The sequence below is a fragment of the Eulemur rufifrons genome, chromosome 8 (assembly GCF_041146395.1).
Source record: "Eulemur rufifrons isolate Redbay chromosome 8, OSU_ERuf_1, whole genome shotgun sequence".
Classification (NCBI taxonomy): domain Eukaryota; kingdom Metazoa; phylum Chordata; class Mammalia; order Primates; family Lemuridae; genus Eulemur; species Eulemur rufifrons.
In genome coordinates, this window is record NC_090990.1 from 106,560,553 (window position 1) to 106,580,876 (window position 20,324).

Here is a 20,324-nt window from a genome sequence, read left to right on the forward strand (position 1 = left end):
ATGAAGGGGCAGGACAAAGCTATGGTTATGAGCTGGATCCTTCTTCTCATTAAGCCAGGGGCCTCTGACTATCCGTGTGCTATACTCACACTAACATACACCAGATGCTGTAAAATAAAGTTAATAATGTCCCAAATGAATTTAAGTCTTGTATAAGGAGTAAATGAGAGAAAACATTTTAGCTTCTTAATCAAGGAGTGCTATAATATAATTTCAAGGCATCTTAATATAATTCATTTAATCCTAAAGCAATTGTGCAATAAGCAAAATACAAAAGGAAAACAACAAAGGTTAACTTCCTACCGGGGCCAATAGACAAGATCTGTGCAGCACAGCAATTAACCTTCACATACTGGAGTCTTGTTTGAAAGGCCATCAAAAACTCAGATTACTGAAAATCACAACTGTCACCAACAAAAGGAATGTTGATTAGAGGCAAAAAACTTCCCACAGGGCTGCCTTCTTTGAAGGAATTTCAAAATGTTGCTAGCACAGGTTGGCTAAGCTAAATCTCACTGATGGCTCCATTACAGAATGAGAATGTCCCAGTCAGTGATGTTTTAAAAATGTACTGGGAAGGAAAAAAACAAAATAAAACAATCTACTGTTCCCTAACATATATGGCTTAGCACCCAGAGAAAGCCTCTGCCCCCCAAAGAGACTTTCTACATAGGTCAAGCTTCATTAAATGAGGCGTAACCCTTCATTTTCAGGACATGGTCTTTTCTTGCAAGGTCTTTAGAGGCAGAAGTTCCACTTGGATTCTAATACACATCCCTGTGAGCTCAGCTTCCTGAAAACATACACCTACCGGGTTCTAGGTTCTCCCTCACCAGTGACTGTATTCACTACTTCACAGCCACCAGAATCGCACATACACTATTAACATGATGAAAAATACAGCTACTGCTGCAAGTTTGGCGTATGTGGAACGCATGTTCAAGTACTTCGCGTCCTGGCGGTATTTCTTGGACAGACTGGACAAATTGTTAGCCTTTGAATCCAATGCTGTCAAAGAGGAAAAAGAAAAATATGAATTAGTCTCTGGAAGTATTTTATCAAAAGTATTAAGGCATAAAAATAACCAAAATGAGTGGCACTACAAAAATCAACCATGAAGCTTAAATTATCATTTTTATTTTAAAGGTAAGGTTGTATATATTGATTAATTCATGATCCTGAAACACTGTACAATCTACAATACATTTTAAAATTATCAGAACAAATTATGTTCAAATTCTTTTTTTTTTTTTGAGACAGAGTCTCACTCTGTTGTCCGGGCTAGAGTGCTGTGGCGTCAGCCTCGCTTACAGCAACCTCAAACTCCTGGGCTCAAGCAATCCTCCTGCCTCAGCCTCCCGCGTAGCTGGAACTACAGGCATGCGGCACCATGCCCAGCTAATTTTTTCTATATATTTTTAGTAGTGCAGCTAATTTCTTTCTATTTTTTTAGTAGAGATGGGGCTTGCTCTTGCTCAGGCTGGTCTCGAACTCCTGAGCTCAAACGATCCTCCTGCCTTGGCCTCCCAGAGTGCTAGGATCACAGGCGTGAGCCACCGTGCCTGGCCTATGTTCAAATTCTTGAGGCTGTATAGTGAGGTGGTTAGTACAGGCTCTGGCCTTGGATTCTTTGGTTCAAATATCAGCTGTATCAGCCATACAATGTTGGTCAAGTCACTTAAATTCTCTAAAACTCAATTTCTTCATATATAAAATGAGGAGAGTAACAGTAACTATATCATAAGATTGTAGTACATGAGATTGCCTGTAAAATGAGCATAATGTCTGCATATGGTAAACATTTAGTAAATTCTAGCTGACATTTTTCTAATAATTATAATCATCTTCATAATCTTTTAATGGTCTAAATCACATTCTTGCATATTTTAAAAAACGATAATCCATGTAAAATAAAACTCAGACAACTAGTAAATTCAATTACCCAGACACTGTCTTAGGCTATACTTCAAGGATGACTATTAAAATTTCTAGCTGTTTTTGTTACAAAAAAGGGCTCATTCGCTGTTTTGTGGTGAACATATTTTGCTCTTACTCTGTAAAGCTATATTTTGCTCTTGCTCTGTAATCCTATCTTTCTCTCCTCAATAAACATTGTTTTATACCTCAAAGAGCTAAGAGCAGAACTACCATTTGATCCAGCAATCCCATTACTGGGCATCTACCCAAAGGAAAAAAAGACATCTACACTAGAATGTTTACAGCAGCACAATTCACAATTGCAAAGACGTGGAAACAACCCAAGTGCCCATCAATACATGAATGGATTAATAAAATGTGGTATATGTATACCAAGGAGTTCTACTCAGCCACAAAAAACAATGGTGATCTAACACGTCTTGTATTATGCTGGATAGAGCTGGAGCCCATTCTACAAAGTGAAGTATCACAAAAATGGAAAAACAAGCACCACATGTATGCACCATCAAATTGGTATTAACTGATCAACACTTATGTGCACATATAGTAGTAACATTCATGGGGGGTCGGGCAGGTGGCAGCGGGGAGGAGGGCATGAGTATATTCACACTTAATGGGTGCGGTGTACACCATCTGGGGGATGGACACGCTTAAAGCTCTGACTTGGGTGGGGCAAAGGCAATAAATGTAACCTAAACATTTGTGCCCCTGTAATATGATGAAATAAAAAAAAAAAATAATAGACAAGGGGAAAAAAATAAACCCTGTTTTGTGCTTACCTTGCCAAAAAAAAAAAAAAAAATTCTAAGATCCTCCACTTAGTAAAGACTATTACAAAATTAAAAGGCTATCAGAAATTACATTTCAACAGACATATGAAAGTTGTATTGTAACTAAAATATAATAACAGGTGGCTGGGCACAGTGGCTCATGCCTGTAAACCCAGCACTTTGAGAGGCCAAGGTGGGAGGATGGCTTGAGGCCAGGAGTTCGAGACCAGCTTAGGTAACACAGCAAGAGACCTTGTCTCTATAAATAAAACGACAAAAAAAAAACAAACAAACCAAAAAAAAACAACAACAACAACAACAAAAAAACCCAAAACAAAAACAAGTGCTAAAAAGTACCAGTATCTAGTAAATTAAGTTTTTTAGAATTTTCTGAAGTTTGTTCCCCCCCCCCCCACCCCCAAGGACATCCATCTATAATGTTGTTATCTTCTTATAATTGTTAATTGAGCACTTAGAGAAATAGCCAGATAGATATAAGTTAGATCAGATTAAAATACAGGGCACATTAAAAACAAACTCTCTGCTTGATGTAAATAAATTCTGACCAACTTTTTACTTCTTTAAATTTTTATAAAACCATTATGCAATCTGAATTTGTTTGTTCTTCCTTAGAGAATGCTTTTGGAATATTTAGAGTTGCTTAATAGAGACTGATTTTGATTGGGAAATGTGACATTACTTAATAACACAGGCATGATAGTCACATCTAACTTAGCAACTGATTGTGTGAGTAAGAAAAACATCTAGTCATGAAAGAGAACAGTTAGGGGTGAGAAATAACCATGACAATGCTCAAGGAATTTTTTCAGCCAGGCTACTAAATGTACACTCCATTGAACAGGGATTTTTAACTATTGTTTACTGTTACATCCTGAGTGCAGAACAAGGCCTGGAATAGAGTCAGTGCTCAACAAACATTTGCTGAAAGAATCTACATCTGCTGAGAATAACTGGACAGAGGAACAATTATTGGGCCATATCAAGTAAGTAATAGTTAAGAGAATTCCTCTATCTAGGAACATTTTGAAACACATAAAAGAATAGGTATATGTAGGTAGTAAAAAGGGACATAATTTGATTGTACTGAAAGAACACACAGGAACTACTCTTGGGTCTTAAATGCAAAGTAGACTAGCTCTAAAACTAGGAATCAGAAAGAGAAGAAGCTATAAAAGATGGATTCTTATGAAGAAACTTAAAGAAGAAAATATTCTTTAAGGTAGGTTAAGCCCTTTATTGTCCTTCAAATATGCTCTGTTCAGATATGTTTTTTCTTCCACTTAAAATATCACTCTTCACTCCTTCTTAATCCAACTAAATTCAGGAAATCTTTCTTGTTCACTTCACATTTATCTACTTCTTTCTATATTCTACTCCCTCCTTCCTTCTATAGTCTACTTCCTTTCGTATCTATTCTTATATAACTATTATTATGGTTCTTGTTATCTATATGTTCATTTAGAACTATCGTACACTGAAAATGGATAAAAACCCAGAAGACCAGGTTCTTCTAGGTACTAGCATTATAATTTTTAGTAAGCCATGTAACTTTCCTGAGTCTCTGCTTCTTTATCTGTAAAACTGGTTTAATATCATGTACTTTACATGGGATTATTATAAAGATTAAATAATACACATCCTCATAGAATATTGCCTAAAACACAGTGAGATAATTGTTCCCTTAGACTATTAATTACTCTGTGAGAACGTTTCTTATCTTCCCAACCAGTACCCTGAAGCTACTTAGGGGTAAAAACGTACTTTTTCAATCAGCATATCAGCTTTGTAGCAAACAACAAAGCACTAGAAGAGCATTGTTTGCACTGTTGATAAACTCACGAATATAAAAATTTTGGATTTAAGAAGAATTCCTGTGATGGTCTACTTTATCCTAGGTAGAAACTATGAGTCCATTTGATGAAAACTTACACAGACTCATTCAAAATTTGATGTTTAAAGAGCGTGAAGCTATATACTGGGATAACTGCTGATCACTAACATAAAGGTTAAAGTTTGCCATTCATAATAACTAAAAACTCATTTACTAATGAATATGTAGCAAGGCTGAATTCAAGAAATACTTATTAAGAAATCTACTTGTGACCAATACTATGAGGAATATGAAAGTAAATGAAATAGACATAAAACACAAAAATACTATCTTTAAAGAGCTTAGGACATGCTGTGGCTCACACCTATAATCCTAGTACTTTGGGAGGCAGCGGGAAGTCACTTGAGGTGAGGCCAGGAGTTAGAGACCAGCTTGAGCAACACAGTGAAATCCTATCTCTACAAAAAAAAAAAATCAGGCATGGTGCTGCTCGCCTATAGTCTCAGCTACTGGAGAGGCTGAGGCAGGAAGATGGCCTGAGCCCAACATTTTGGGGCTGCAGTGAGCTATCATGGTACCACTGTGCTCTAACCCAGGCAACACAGTGAGACCCTGTCTGAATTTAAAGAAAAATAAAAGCTTATGTGCTCATATTAAATATTTAGGTAACAATTAAACTTCACGCAAATATATGAATATATTTAACCTAATTTTACCTAATTACCTATAATTTTATAACTATAGGTAAAAATACCCAATTTTACATATATATTTACCTAATTTACCTTAAGTATATTTAAATATTTATATAAAAACATTTATATAAAATATATTATATAATATAAATATATTAATACATATTTATATGTGCTAATTGGGTAAATATATATTTAATAAATATATATATTTAATGTGAATTAGGTAAATAAACACAAACATATAAAGATATAATTATATGTAAAAACAATTATGTAATTAAGTGTGTTAAGAGTTTAAAGTACAGAAGAGATGAATGGAATGTGGGCTATAAGGACCAAGGAAGGCTTCTCTGAAGAGGCAGTTCTTGTCTAGGTCTTAAAGGACAGGGTCAGTCTCAGGTGAGAACGGACCATTAAGGATGGTGAGGAAGCTGACCTGGCTGAGGGAGAATGCTTACGAACTAAGGAGAATAACAGACATTTGTAATCTCCTTATCTTCCACATACAGAGCACAATGCCTTACACACAGCAAGTACTCAATAACAATGACTGAATGAATGAAAAGTAAGTAGAGAGCAGACTGGATCATATCCTGTAGTTCCAAACTTTTTCAGAAAGGAATGCTTTGATGAAAATGGCATTTTATAAAGAGTGATCTGGCAGCAGTAAAGTCTCCCATAGAGGCTACTCACGAAACCACTGCAATAAATCTTCGACAATTTTCTCTCATTCTTCTTTTCATTTCCCTTAATTTGTGCAAGTGTTTCTGTATATAATTTATTTTTGCATAGTTTATTTTGTAAACCTTGGAAACAGTAATTACTTCTAATATGCACGAGTCTTTTACACTGCTCCAACTCAACAAAAAATAATCATGTGAGGAAAAAAACATATCATTTTGGAAGCTTTGTAATGACAAATGAATTCTTAACAGTCCTAGGTAGAATCTGACAGCACAAAAGGTACTGCAAAATAAGCTATCCTTGCCTATGGAATGAGAACTACTTCTTCATAAGACTCTTACTGCTTTTAGATACCTGAGAGTGCTTCTCCCCGTTGTAACACTTCTTCAATATTGGCCACCATGATCCTTTGCACATCTTGCAATTCAGTGTTGATGGAGCCTAGGTTTCTCCGAGCACGGCTATCAATGTAGAGCTTCTTGGTTTTCTGAATGAAGGTATCTAGAATGATGAAGAAGTGACCATTAACAACTTCTTTCACACCCAACAAAGTTGTGAGGGACCAAAAGTACTGAGTGTAGGCCTAGATCTGCCAGTGTCCATGGTTAACCAAGCTCTTGGGTGAGTTTCAAAATCTGGGCTTTGATCTCTTCATTCATAAAATGTAAATACATAACTAGGTGACCATTCAGGAGAAATGCCTTTGGACACCTTTGAATTAGAAGTATTTGCTATCAGAAGCCTTAGAGAAATTAAGACTCACGATAGTAAGCCTTTCCTGAAAGCAGAAATTTTCAAACTGTATTCTGAGGACACTTAGGTCCTTAACTCTACACATTAACTCTCCTCCTCACTTAACTGTACATATTCCCTAGAAGAACACTGGCAACACTCTAGTATCATTATAGCCTAACATGGCAAAAGGAGTTAATGATCATTAAAGTTGAAAAACATTGCCTTAAAGTACTTTCTTTAATATACATTCCCAATTTTACCCCATTCATAAAACTCAGATAAAGCAAACATGTGATAGGGAGTTTCCCAAAATACCAATATAAAACTGCAGCCTTATCCATTTTTAGCCTGCATCTGTATTTCTCAAAACTATAAGAATAACTTATTAGTACAGACATTTTTAATGTTTGGCAAAAATCTTAAGTTAAATGTGCTGGACACCTTTCATTTGCCTCTTCAGATCTCCTCTCCACCCTTCTGCACCTTGCTTTCTGACCCGGGAAACTGGCCTGTATGAAGTGCATCAATGCACCCTTTGGCTTCCAGTTAGGCTCAGGTGATGAAGGAGCCTCAACAGTAGGGAAGAAAGAGAACACGGTATTTATTCCCCTGGCTCCTTCCTGAAAAGTCACTTTGGGCTGGCAGTTCCCTCTACCAAAAGTTACTTCTCTCAAGTTGGCCTTCTCTATAAATCTTCTCCTTTTCAGTTCCAGAAACTACTCCTTCCCCTTACACTTTCAGGCCTAAGGATAGTAACAACTACTGCTACTAATCCCAGGTTACCCTTGTGGTTCTCCTATAGCCCATTCATAACTTTGTATATAATCCCGTAAGCTATCAATAATTTGAGTATACCATCTACTTTCTGTGTGACCCTGATACATTTGTCTTATTTTTTTTTTTTTTTGAGTTTACTGGACTATTACTGTCTTCAAAAACAAAATTTGAAAAACTGGACATTATATAAATTAGCATTTGGAGAGCCTGTAGTTATGAAACACTAGAGTGTTTTGCCAAATTTTCTCTATTTCTGAAAAGCAAGATGACATACTTATCTAGCAAACTTGAAACACTTCAGAAATTCTGAGATAGTAAAACTACGTCCTTTTTTAACCAAAAATTTCAGTGATGTAGCCTGATCCTACCTGTCTTCACTCCTTGTACTTAATGTACTAAGTTCTTTACCTTTGATCTATTGCCACCAGATACTTTACCAGGTCTGATTGGTAATGAGTCTTTCTATAATTCTTATACAAATACAGACACCCACACTTACCACTTCTAAATGTAGTAAATATTATCCCCTAATACCATCAATACCATTTATCTTCTATTTTTTTTAAAAATTAAAGGATGTTATTCTACTAAAAGAAACAAAGCACCATTCTTTCTGATTTCTAAATTCTGATCTCCATTAGGTAAACTTTACTGTGAGTGTGTGTCTATGGGTTGGGGGAAAGATGAAATCAGCTATTATATGACAATCAAGTAGATCTTTAGTCACAGTTCCTATTCCACATGACCTTAATGAAGAACCAAACCAAATAACAAAAAGGGTCAAAAGGCAACAGGTTCTATGAGGAAAAGAATAAAAGACTAAAGAAAATTACTTATAAGAAGGAAGCCTAATTCATTCAAAAAGATATAAAGAGGTAGAATGGGTGAGGAGGCAGAAGCCAAAACTTCAGTAAGTAAACACGAGAAAAAATTTGTCAATATTATATCAGTGTGTAACAAATAGCTTCTCCTTATTGTTTGCTGCCTTGATAGAGAAGTGAGGGGCAAAAACTTACCAAACTCAATAAAGGAATAGGGTCTAGATACAGTGGGCACCTTCTTCCCATGCTGTTCATCAAATTCTGAGTGCAAATCTTCTAGGTAGGCAAAAGCCAACTTCTTAGGAAAGGCTGCTTCACACAAAACCAAATAACACACCCCCTGCTCAATAATGTAGCTGGAAAGATAAAAAAGTTGTTTGTAAATAACAGTACCTCCAACAGGTTGAAGCAGAATCTCAGTACCATACAAGCTTTTGAAAATATCTAGCCTAAATCAGAAAGTAAATTTCAAACCACAAATCCTTGGAATCAGAAAGCAAACATATTTCCATTATTGGCAGTATATTCCAAAAGGAGTATTTAGACATAATAATATAATTTTTATTCATTCATTACACAGTTCTTCAATGAACATATCTTACTATCTGACTTCTTGAAAAATTCAGAGTTGTGATTCTATCCACCCTTTGATTCTGTGTAGTAAACTAGTTTACACATATTTAAACTCCTTGTGGCCAAAAACAGTGAAACTAGAAATTTCTGTGGATACTTAAAAGTTGAAGGTAAATGCCATATTATTTGCTGGGTATAGAAAACAGTGGCTTCAGGACTAATAACACTGCCTAATTTCCAGGCTAGAAGAACTCTGTAATCAACTGGAAACCATCCAACAATAGAACTGATTTCCTCTTGTGATGAGTTCCCTGGCATTCTAGAAAGGGCTATATGACTGTACGTCTGAGATACTCTTGGGAAAAGGTTAGGCTACTAAGTGGTTTTCAAACTTCTTTTTAGCCATAGTACTCTTTGTTTCAACAAAACATATTCAGAAGTTCTTTAGTTTAAATAGGAGTTTGCAAATAGTTTCACCATTCCAAGGGTTGTCTATTCACCCTGTTGACTGTTTCCTTTGCTGTGCAGAAGCTTTTTAGTTTAATATAGTCTCATTTGTCTATTTTTTGGTTCTTGTTGCCTGTGCCTTTGAAGTCTTAGCCATAAAATTTGGCCTAGACCAATGTTCTAAAGTGTTTCTCCCATGTTTTCTTCTAGTAGTTTTAGAGTTTTGGGTCTTATGTTTGAGTCTTTAATCCATTTTGAGTTGATTTTTATATATGATAAGAGACAGGGGTCTAGTTTTATTGATCTAACAAGAGACTAATATCCAGAATAGACAAGGAACTCAAACAACTCAACAGCAAATAAATAATCCTATTAAAAAGTGGGCAAAGGAGCTGAATAAACATTTCTCAAGACATAAAAAAAGACTAACAAATATATGAAAAAATGCTCAACATCACTAACTATCAGGGAAATGCAAATCAAAATCACAGTGAGGTATTATCTTACCCCAGTTAGAATGGCTATAATCAAAAAGACAAAAAATAACAAGTGCTGGCAAAGATGTGGAGAAAAAAAGAACTCATACACTATTTGTAGAAATATAAATTAGAACAGCCATTACGGAGGTTTCTCAAAACACTAAAAATGGAACTTTCATCTATCTCATCCAGCAATCCCATTACTGGATATTTATAAAAAGAAAAGGAAATGAGTATATCAAAGGGATACACACACCTCCATGTTTACTGAAATACTATTCACAATAGCTAATATATGGAACAAACCTAAGGGTCCATTAACAAACGAATGGATAAAGAAAATATGTTGTTTATATACACAATGAAATACTATTCAGACATAAAAAGAAAGACAGCCTATCACTCTCAGCAACAGGGATGAGCCTGGGGGACATTATGCCAAGCAAAATAAGTCAGGCACAGAAAGAGAAATACTGCATGTTCTCTCATATGTGTGGGAGCTAAAAAAAATTTTTGAGCTCATGGAAGTACAGAGTAGAATTGTGGATATTAGAGGCTGAGAAGGGTAGGAGAGAGGGGAGGATGGGGAGAGGTTGGTTAATGGATACAAAATTACAGCTAATAGGAGGAATGAGTTCTGGTGTTCTGCAGCACTGTAGGGTGAATACAGTTAACTATAATTTAATGAATATTTTCAAAAAGCTAGAAGAGAGGATTTTGAATGTTCACAAGACAAAGAAATGATAAATGTTTAAGGCAGTAGATAGGCTAATAACACTGATTTGATCATTACACACTGTATACACATATTGAAACATCACTTGGTATCCTATAAATATGACACTTATTATATGTCAACTAAAAATAAAAGGAAAAAATAAGTAGGAGTTTAAGAGTCCTAAGCATTATATATACTCCCATCCTTGACCTTTCTATGTGGTTTCTGAGGCATCCTAGGGCTGCACAGAGGATTTAAAGACTATTATATCATCTCTCAAATCTTGCTTGGGCACCTAAACTCACTGGTCACCTTGCCTTCAGTCTACATCATCTTTTATAACATCAGTTTTATTCCCTAAAAGTAAATATACCACATTACCCTGCTTACAAAGTCTAGGGGTCTCCCAATACCTATAAAATAAAATCATACTCCTTGGTATACCCCTTGGTACAGTCCTTCAAAATAAGCGTAAGCCACATTCTGTCATATATCCTAATACACCAAACAGCATGCTGTTCTCCAACAAGCTAGGTTCTTTATATCTTTGTGGCTTTCTGCTTATGTTGATTTTTCTAACTGTTTTTTTTTTTTTTTTTTTTTTGAGACAGAGTCTCACTCTGTTGCCCAGGCTAGAGTGAGTGCCGTGGCGTCAGCCTAGCTCACAGCAACCTCAAACTCCTGGGCTCAAGCGATCCTCCTGTCTCAGCCTCCCGAGTAGCTGGGACTACAGGCATGCACCACCATGCCCGGCTAATTTTTTCTATATATATATTTTAGCTGTCCATATAATTTCTTTCTATTTTTAGTAGAGATGGGGTCTCGCTCTTGCTCAGGCTGGTCTCGAACTACTGAGCTCAAACGATCCGCCCACCTCGGCCTCCCAGAGTGCTAGGATTACAGGCGTAAGCCACCGCGCCCGGCCGATTTTTCTAACTGTTAATGCTCTTTTATGCACCTGGAAAAATCCTATTCATTTTCATATACTCAATTCTACTACGATTTTTTTTCTGTGAAACTTCTCTGTATTCTCCCTTCCTCTATTCCACTTCTTCAAACTTATCCCCCACAAATAGGTATTTATTGCTTCCTTCTCTCTACTCCCAAAACATTTTATTTATATCCAATTAGTAGCATTTTTTGCTCTAAGGTATTATGTAAACTTGTTTGAGTATGTGTCTCTATGCTCATTAAAAAGTATGGACATTAAAGGCAGGACTCAATACAAGGTCTGGCAAAGAATAAATCTTTAATAAATAGCTCTTGGCTGGAAATAAAGGGTATGATATTATAAAGGTCCTAAAGGAACCAGGCAGAAGAAAATCTCTTCTCAATTCCTCGAGAACTTTCCGAGGTCTTTTGTTCCCTAACCTTTGGTAGAGATAAAGAAAGTATATATATATCAAGTGGCTATATTTTTTTGGTGTTGAAAATTAGATTAATACAAAAAGTTTCAGATACTATGCAAATTAATACCTTATGAAATGTAATGTTCACCATTTTCTTAACCAATAGGCCAGGGTTTTGTTTCTGTTTTGGTGTACTTGTTTTTGATAGGTGAAGATTTTTTTTTTTTTTTAAGTTAAACACAGCAGGTTTCTTTCCGGCCTAAATTACCTTATTATCTGGGTCCCTAAAATAGCAAAGATTATTTAGTTAATCCTTTTTTATTTTCCTTTGATCTTCTTGTATTCTTTTTCTTTTTAATCTACTTCCTGTTTTATCAGCTTCAAACTAAACATGTATTAAACATTTAACACCAATTATTTGTAGATAATTTAAAATCTACAAATAAGGGATCTTTAATCCCTTTCTCAACTGTATGTGTTGTCTATAACCACTGAGATGCTCTTAGGTTATCTTTTATAACTTTCTTTTTTCTAAATAATAATATTTCTTGACTATTCCCTATGTGCCAGGCAAGATACTAAGTAACATACATGGATTCCCTCCTAATCCTCTCAAAACTTCTGTGATTATTTTCCTCATTTTATAGAGGAAACTGAGGCTTGGAGAAGTTATTTGAGTTGCTCAAAGTTACACTGTTAGTAACATTTGAGCAAGGGTACTAACGTAAATGTGGCTGGCTCCAAGATATTCCTAGAGCAACAAGTTATCCATTATTGCATGATGAATATAGAATTCATTAGACACAGATTAACAGGTTAAATTACTATAAGCTTGTTGAATAAACAAACCAAGATTTTAGTTTGTAGAATTAGAGCCAGGGAAGTTGCTTCTATGAAGAGACTATATTTTTAAGGTAATCTTTACTTTTAAAAAGTTGTTACTGTTCTTATCAGGTGTTACATTACCATATTTCATACTTAAATGATCATAAAGAAATCAGGATTATACTCACTGAAAAGTCATGGCTCCTGCTTCCAAGGTACATCTGGTAGGGGACTGTTCATTCAACTTTCGAAAGAGTTGCTTAGCTTGACTCTGGTACTGTTGAAGGTCCCGGCCAGACTGAAATAAGACACTTTCATTTAAGAATTATCCACAAAAAAAAGCTATTAATTAGTGAGAAGCACCATGATATTATGAGAACACTATATGAATAAGGTCCTTCAATTACATAAGGTTATTAAGATTTATTTTAGCAAAAGAAAGATGACCTAGTTTTAGAGCAAAAAGGAAAACCTAAACCCTAGTTCTTCAAGAAGGTCACATTAGCTATTTGCTAAGAAGCAAAAGTGCATACCTCGACCACATTTAAGGCATGCTTAACTTTCAATCCAATGTTCTTTCCTATTAGGACAGTACCCTCCTCCTAAACCATTTACTTCTACAGTTACTGGTACAGAACTGTACGGCATGTGCTATACTCAGGGAAAATTCTGGGAACAACAGATCGAGGAATTTCATTTTTATGCTAGAATATCAAGCAGAATCTTCCACAAAATGTTACATTATTGGGCATTTAAGCAAAACTAAATGTATATATCCATAACTGCAAATTTTATGAACACTATGATTGCAATTAGGTAAAAATGAGCAAGACGAGAGACAAAAAGTTGGAAAGTCAAATACCCTTTACAGCATAAATCTATTTAGTTCCTGAGTTTGGACAGCAAAAGTTTGAATACAGAGGAATATATAGAAACAAAAATGAAAATAACATTCAGATGCTATAATTACAGAAAATATTTTCTTGAATAATTTCTAAATTTTACAATTAAAAAGAGGGGCCGGGCGTGGTGGCTCACGCCTGTAATCCTAGCACTCTGGGAGGCCAAGACGGGAGGATCGTTTGAACTCGGAGACCAGCCTGAGCAAGAGCAAGACCCTGTCTCTACTAAAAAAATATAGAAAGAAATTAGCTGGACAACTAAATATATATAGAAAAAATTAGCCAGGTATGGTGGCACATGCCTGTAGTCCCAGCTACTCAAGAGGCTGAGGCAGGAGGATTGCTTGAGCCCAGGAGTTTGAGGTTGCTGTGAGCTAGGCTGACGCCACGGCACTCTACCCTGGGCAACAGAGTGAGACTCTGTCTCAAAAAAAAAAAAAGAAGGAAAAAATCTATTAGGGGAAATAACAGTGTCATTTCAAAAGGAGAAAATCATACCTCACTAATCTACTAGATCCAACAGGAAAATGAAGGGCATAAAGAACGGAAAGCAAATATACATTGTTTATTCATCTACATTCAGGTGACAGAAGGGGCTTTCTATTAGCTATGATCTGAATGTTTGTTGGTGTTCTACCAAAATCCATGTTATAAACCTCCAACGCGATAGTATCAGGAAGTGGATCCTTTGGGAGGTGATTAGGTCATAAGGGTAGAGCCCTCATGGTTGGGATTGGTGCCCTTATAAAAGAGACCCCAGAGAGCTAGCTTGCCCTTTCCACTATGTGAGGACACAGCTAGAAGGCACCATCTGTGAACCGGGAATAGGCCCTCACTTGCCACCCAATCTGTTGGCACCTTGATCTTGGACTTCCCGGCCTCCAGAACTGGAGAAATATATTTCCGTTGTTTATAAGCCACCCAGTTTATGGCATTTTATCATAGCAGCCCAAACAGACTGAGATGTTGCCATGTGATGGGAAGGAATTATTCTACTTCAGAATTATGTATTTTGGATTGAAGATAAGAACACAGTCTCCTTTTGACAGATGTTAATAACGAAAATGTTTAAATAGAAACTGTTTATACTAGGGTCTCCCAGGGTATGAGTCTGAGGTCTAATTTTGAGACAGTACAAAGTGATATCTTAAAATTCTAGAAAGTATACCACTTAGCTAATAGAAAAAACAAGGAAGCAATGGTAAAATGATAAGGTGGCCGATCAGCAAATGTACAAGTATAGGACAGTAAGTTCCTAAGCTACATTTAAAATGAACTGGAAACTTCAATATGAACAAGCAGGTGAGTAAGCATGAGATAAACCAGGGGAGTTATGCAGAGTCCACTTGAAGTGTTAGTCTGTAGATTTATTTTGTTTAGCACTGCTCTTATGTGTTTTTTTTTTTTTTTTTTTTTTTTTTTTTTTTGAGACAGAGTCTCACTCTGTTGCCCAGGCTAGAGTGAGTGCCGTGGCGTCAGCCTAGCTCACAGCAACCTCAAACTCCTGAGCTCAAGCGATCCTCCTGTCTCAGCCTCCCGAGTAGCTGGGACTACAGGCATGAGCCACCATGCCCGGCTAATTTTTTCTATATATATTTTTAGCTGTCCATATAATTTCTTTTCTATTTTTAGTAGAGATGGGGTCTCGCTCTTGCTCAGGCTGGTCTCGAACTCCTGAGCTCAAACGATCCGCCCACCTCGGCCTCCCAGAGTGCTAGGATTACAGGCGTGAGCCACCACGCCCGGCCTCTTATGTGTTATAATGCTGTTCATTTGAGAAATATTTCTACAGTAACATATGTATATAAGCATGTATGTGTATATATACATACAGTTTTATATATTAAATAGTACTTTATAATAATTAACATATAATATACATTAGCATTATCATATTAAACAGTACTGCTAATATATGGTCAGCCAGTAAAGGAAAGTGCATAAGATCACATGCTTTCAACCAATAAAACTGGTACATAATATCATACTTTTCTAAATTTGAATGGTACTTACCAATCTGTTTGTTCCACCAATGCCATTATGTGGCATTCTGAAGAGATTTGAATCCACAAGAGTAATAAAAAGGGATGCAAAAAATGTTGGAAATAGCACCAAAGTGGCAAGAAAGAATATCAAGAAGAATTTCAACCTTGGCTTCACACTAGAATCACTTGGGGATCTTAAAAAAACTACTCATGCTCAATCTCCACCCCCAAACCAATTAAACCAGCATCTTGGAGGTAGGGTTCTGACACTGGTATGTTTTAAATAACCACAACCACAGATGTCAAGTATTAAGTTCTTTGCTAAAGGCAGGTGAGCACCTTAAAAGGACTAGTTGAAGAAAAGATGGCAAAAAATTGTCAGTCACATAAAGACTGGTATAAATCCTTTGACTTTATAAGAAACATTGTAAAAATTACTGCAATCTGAGAAAAAGAGACTAACAACTGTATCAACTACAAGAAACTACAGCCAAAAGCATGATATAATTTCAGGAATTTACAAACAACATAGCAAAGATTGTCAATATACAATACTGGGGACATATATACATAGAGATTGTGGAAAAAAATTAGGAACAGTCTTACAATATTATTAATTATTTAGTTTTAAACAAATACACACACAAGTATGTTTAAGGTAATCATCAAAATAGATACAATTTGAGAAGAGATTATAAGTAATAATCACCACTAACATTTGGTCATTTTGCTTGTACATATTTACTGAACTTCCTATAATAAGCATGGATTAATTTTATAATGAGAAAAATTATAAATTTATTCCTGTTCATTACATATTTGCACCCAGAGTATTTATTGTGTGCAATTCTAGTCTATGAACTATAAGAAAGGCAAGATGGAATTAGAGATTCTTCAGAAATGGGTAAATGAAATTATTAAGTGCTTACTTTCTGCCGGCATTGTTCTAGACATTTTATATAATTTAACTCATTATTTAATCTTCACAACTACCGTATAAGGTGATTAGAATTACTATGCCTATTTTTCATTGGACAAGTCAAACTTGCCTAAGGACTCCAGGCTAAAAGGGGAGGGGCTAGGATTTTAACCCAGGAAATCTGGCTCTAAGAGTTACTGCTCCTAAGTATTATACTATGCCATCTCTATAATTGAAATTGCTTCAATGATACATCCACCTTTTAGGTAATGTCTTACTATTTTATACTAAATCTAATTCATAGGAAATGCTAAGAAACCACGTGGCAGCTCTGATCTGGATCTCACAAAACAACATAACCACTGCTTCACAGAATGACCTTTAGTTTGCTTTCAAGATCAAAGTCACAAAGGGCCCACAATCAGCCAGTCCACCTAAAAATATTTAGATGTCCTTATTCTATTTTCTACTTCATCTGCAACAGATTAATGAACTTTGCATATGGTATAATGATATCTATTAATAATCCAATAATGAAGTGGATTACAGTAACTGGACAAATTGTGAAATAAATTTGAGGTTATCGAATAACATATTTAAGATTTGGCTCTATATACTACAAAAGGTGCAAGGTAGTAATCTGCCACACAACCAAATACTTTTCCTTGCTGTCACCTGGGACTACTAAACAACTAGTTGTATTAAATATCATCTTTTGCCTTTTTAAGAATGTTTACATAAGCTCTTATCATTTTCAAATTCCTGCTGAATTCAGCTGGTCAAAGTCCAGCAGCACCAAGAACCAACCATTTTCCTCTAAAAGCAATTACAGTAATTTGATTTATCAACCCTTCATGATTAGGAGAGTAAGGCAGTTTAACTGTACAACAGATTATCTGCTTTCTTGGAGCTTCCTGTTGTCTGCTTGGTTAGATCTAACACCTTCTGCAAGTCTGGACTGCACTCCACAGCACTGGGGAAAATAAAAGGGAAGAGAACGCCAGTAATTTTGAGGTAAAACAGAAAGGTAGATAAAGAAATTGCAGAAATCCTAAAAGGAGAAACAAACCATGAAAGAAAGTAGAAAGGAAATAGATAGCATATCAGTTATGGAGCCTAGGTTTGGGGAGAAAATCCCATCTATCTGCCCTAAGCCTAAATTTCTAGTTAAGCATAAAGGAAACACTGTGTATAAAATATTCCAGCTATTTTTCCTTGTCACAACAAAGTGGAGAGGGTGATGGTATTCCTGAAATCTAGGGGACAGAGCCCAGAGGTGTTGCCAGATATCCTAAAATGCACAGGACAGTCCTCCATAGCAAAGAATTATCCTATCCAACTCAAAATGTCAACAGTGTCGAGGTAAAGAAGTCCTGATGAAAAATTCCATTATGCTACTTATTAGCTGTGTGACCTCAGGAAAATGACCTATCCTCTCTAAGCCTCAGAGCTTCCTTATCTATAAATGGGGATAATAATGGTATCTATTCTAATTTGGTTGGTACAGGGATTGAATGAAATAAGGCACTTAACAGGCTTAGCACAGTGCTTGGTATGTAGCAGGTGCTCTTATAAATGTTCTGTATACTATTACAGTAGTAAGAATAAGTTTTAATTCATATTTTCACAGACATTAAAGTTTAGGAAAAACTTTATTATTCAAAGTCAAAATTCCTAAATGAAAACACTATAGAATTACAATGACAACATATTTTTGTGTAAAACTTCTTTCCTTGTCAATTAAACAAAGCAACCTTTCCTGGTAGACCAATACCAAATCAATGCCAAATTTAGAATTAAGAAACAAACAATAATAAATCAATTAATTTCTCAATAAAGTTTCAAGGCAGAGAGTAGGGGCCTACTAAAGTTAAGCACACTTTCAAAACCACATTGTATTCTTTGACCACATTGGAATTCAATGCAATAGTTGGAAAACTGACCAGATTCCACCTGCCACCAAGTGGGGGGAAACTATTTCTTCATATACTTCAAGGAAATTTCACCACACTATCTCCGTTGTTCAAATAATGTTCCTGGGCTCATTTGAACAATTACACTCCTGCAGAGTGGTCCTAGAAAATTCTCAACAAATTGGAGAATTTAGAGTAAAACATTGCACAATTGAAAATTCAGGGTATGTTATATTTTTCACAATTTATTTCATTGATTTGACTTTGTTTTGTGGTATGAACAGAATATATTTCACTTAGCATGGCCTGCAACTTTATTATGTGCATTATTACTCTCCTAAAAGTGAAAGTAAACATTTTTCCAAATCAAACCTAAAAAGGCATATAATCAAATAGAATAGTTCCTTACTATGAGGTCCTACTGTCAGCTTAGATGTCATTTCTTGTGGGAAGACTTTCATGATCTACCAAAACCAACTTAGATACCTTTTCCATATTCAATCACAGAACCCTCTTCCTCTACCATGGCAGTTACACTACATTATAATTTTATAAGTTATCTGACTTTTCCTCTAGACTATGAGCTCCATGAAGGTAGAGACTGTGTCCTCTAACTCCCTGCATTAACACCATGCCTGGCACATTTGATGTGTTCAATAAGATTTTTTTTTTTTCAGCATGAATATATGAATGAAAAATCTAAGAGAAGAAATGTGCAAAAAATTTTTCTCTACAATTCATCTTATTAAGCCTTGAAGTTTTAAAAAATTACTTGGGTTGTATGAGAAAGAAAAATAAAATCGATCACTTTAGGTAAGTTATAAAAATTCCATTCTCAGCCTCTCATCTTCAGGGACCTCCCAAGCTTGCTCCAGAATTTGTCTCACACCTGAAATTTCTCTCGTTATTTTTGAAACAAAGCATCTTCTTTTTAAAATATGTAGAGGAGTTGTTTTAAATCAATTCAGTATATTTTTAAACACCTAGTATAAAGCTGCTGTTGTAAAAGCTACAGAGAACACAAAGATGATTAAGACCTGTCATTTGCCTGCTAGGAAACTCAATTTATCGAAAGACAAAGAAAAAAAATAAAACAAGGTACAACGCATTACAGGATTTTGATAAGGTTTATTGGAAACTTGGGAATTGGCCTTACTCTTGAAAGAAGGTACTATAATGAACTTTAAAAAGTACTTACATGTGGCAATAATGACCTCACTCACTTTCAAAAGATGTCAGCAAGCTAGGCCAAGGATCAGGTGCTACATTAAAAAGAGTTGAAGAATTTAGGAGCTGATTTTTTCCAAGGTTTGTCAGTAGCCTTATTAGCAGCAGAAAATTAGAAGTCCTGATTTTAACAAAGTCCCTGAAGAGTCAGAGAACACTGGGTGATCACAATAGCCGAACCTATCCCTACTCCAAAGTGTTTTTCTAAAGAGAAACAGGTAACACAAAAATCTAACTCCGCCTTCAGGAAAAATTCCACTCACACTAGTCTTTACACCACCAAAAGATAAAAGAACACTTCAGAGGGGTGGGGAGTGCCTGGGAGGTCACAAGGGTCTACTGCGTCCTAGGAAGAAATCCGGTGCGGAGAGCAAAGCACGCTGGCAGGGACTTGGGGTCGCGGGAATCTAGTAGTAGCTCACCTGTTCGTCTTCCTGCATCGAGGCGGCCAGCGGTAGCCCGTCCGCCACTCGGGCAATCATTGTTAGCAACACCATCTTCACAGGCTACTGGGACCCAACCCTGGCCCGGACAGCCGTAAGTGTCGTCCTCACTTCCTCCGCGGCAACAACAGTTATACCTCTAGCTCAGTTCCCGAAGATCCGGCTGCTTGCGTCTCAGCTTCCAGCTGAGGTGGCCGGAAACAGCTCAAGAGCTTTCCACTACCGGTCCGCAGAATTGGATTCCCACCGAGAACTACAACTACAGCAAC

The 20,324-nt window shown here is 36.1% G+C and overlaps 1 protein-coding gene across 1 annotated transcript; it reads right to left on the bottom strand.

The window, feature by feature from the left end:
- Window positions 1–846: 846 nt before the first annotated feature.
- SEC22B (SEC22 homolog B, vesicle trafficking protein) lies at window positions 847–20,250 on the bottom strand. The gene is made up of 5 exons (XM_069478892.1): window positions 20,035–20,250; window positions 12,855–12,964; window positions 8,471–8,631; window positions 6,297–6,443; window positions 847–1,008 (listed from the first exon to the last, which is right to left on the bottom strand). Exons 1-5 carry the CDS (start codon window positions 20,107–20,109, stop codon window positions 854–856), a joined length of 648 nt encoding a protein of 215 aa, XP_069334993.1. The 5' UTR covers window positions 20,110–20,250; the 3' UTR covers window positions 847–853.
- Window positions 20,251–20,324: the final 74 nt, after the last annotated feature.

What these genes read in the sequence shown, in the direction of transcription:
- SEC22B (XM_069478892.1), bottom strand. Translation starts at nt 20,109, where the DNA reads ATGGTGTTGCTAACAATGATTGCCCGAGTGGCGGACGGGCTACCGCTG. An exon ending in CGATGCAGGAAGACGAACAG is followed by an intron (nt 12,965 to 20,034) that starts GTGAGCTACTAC and finishes GTCTTATTTCAG; the next exon opens with TCTGGCCGGGACCTTCAACA. An exon ending in GCAGGAGCCATGACTTTTCA is followed by an intron (nt 8,632 to 12,854) that starts GTGAGTATAATC and finishes TTATCTTTCCAG; the next exon opens with CTACATTATTGAGCAGGGGG.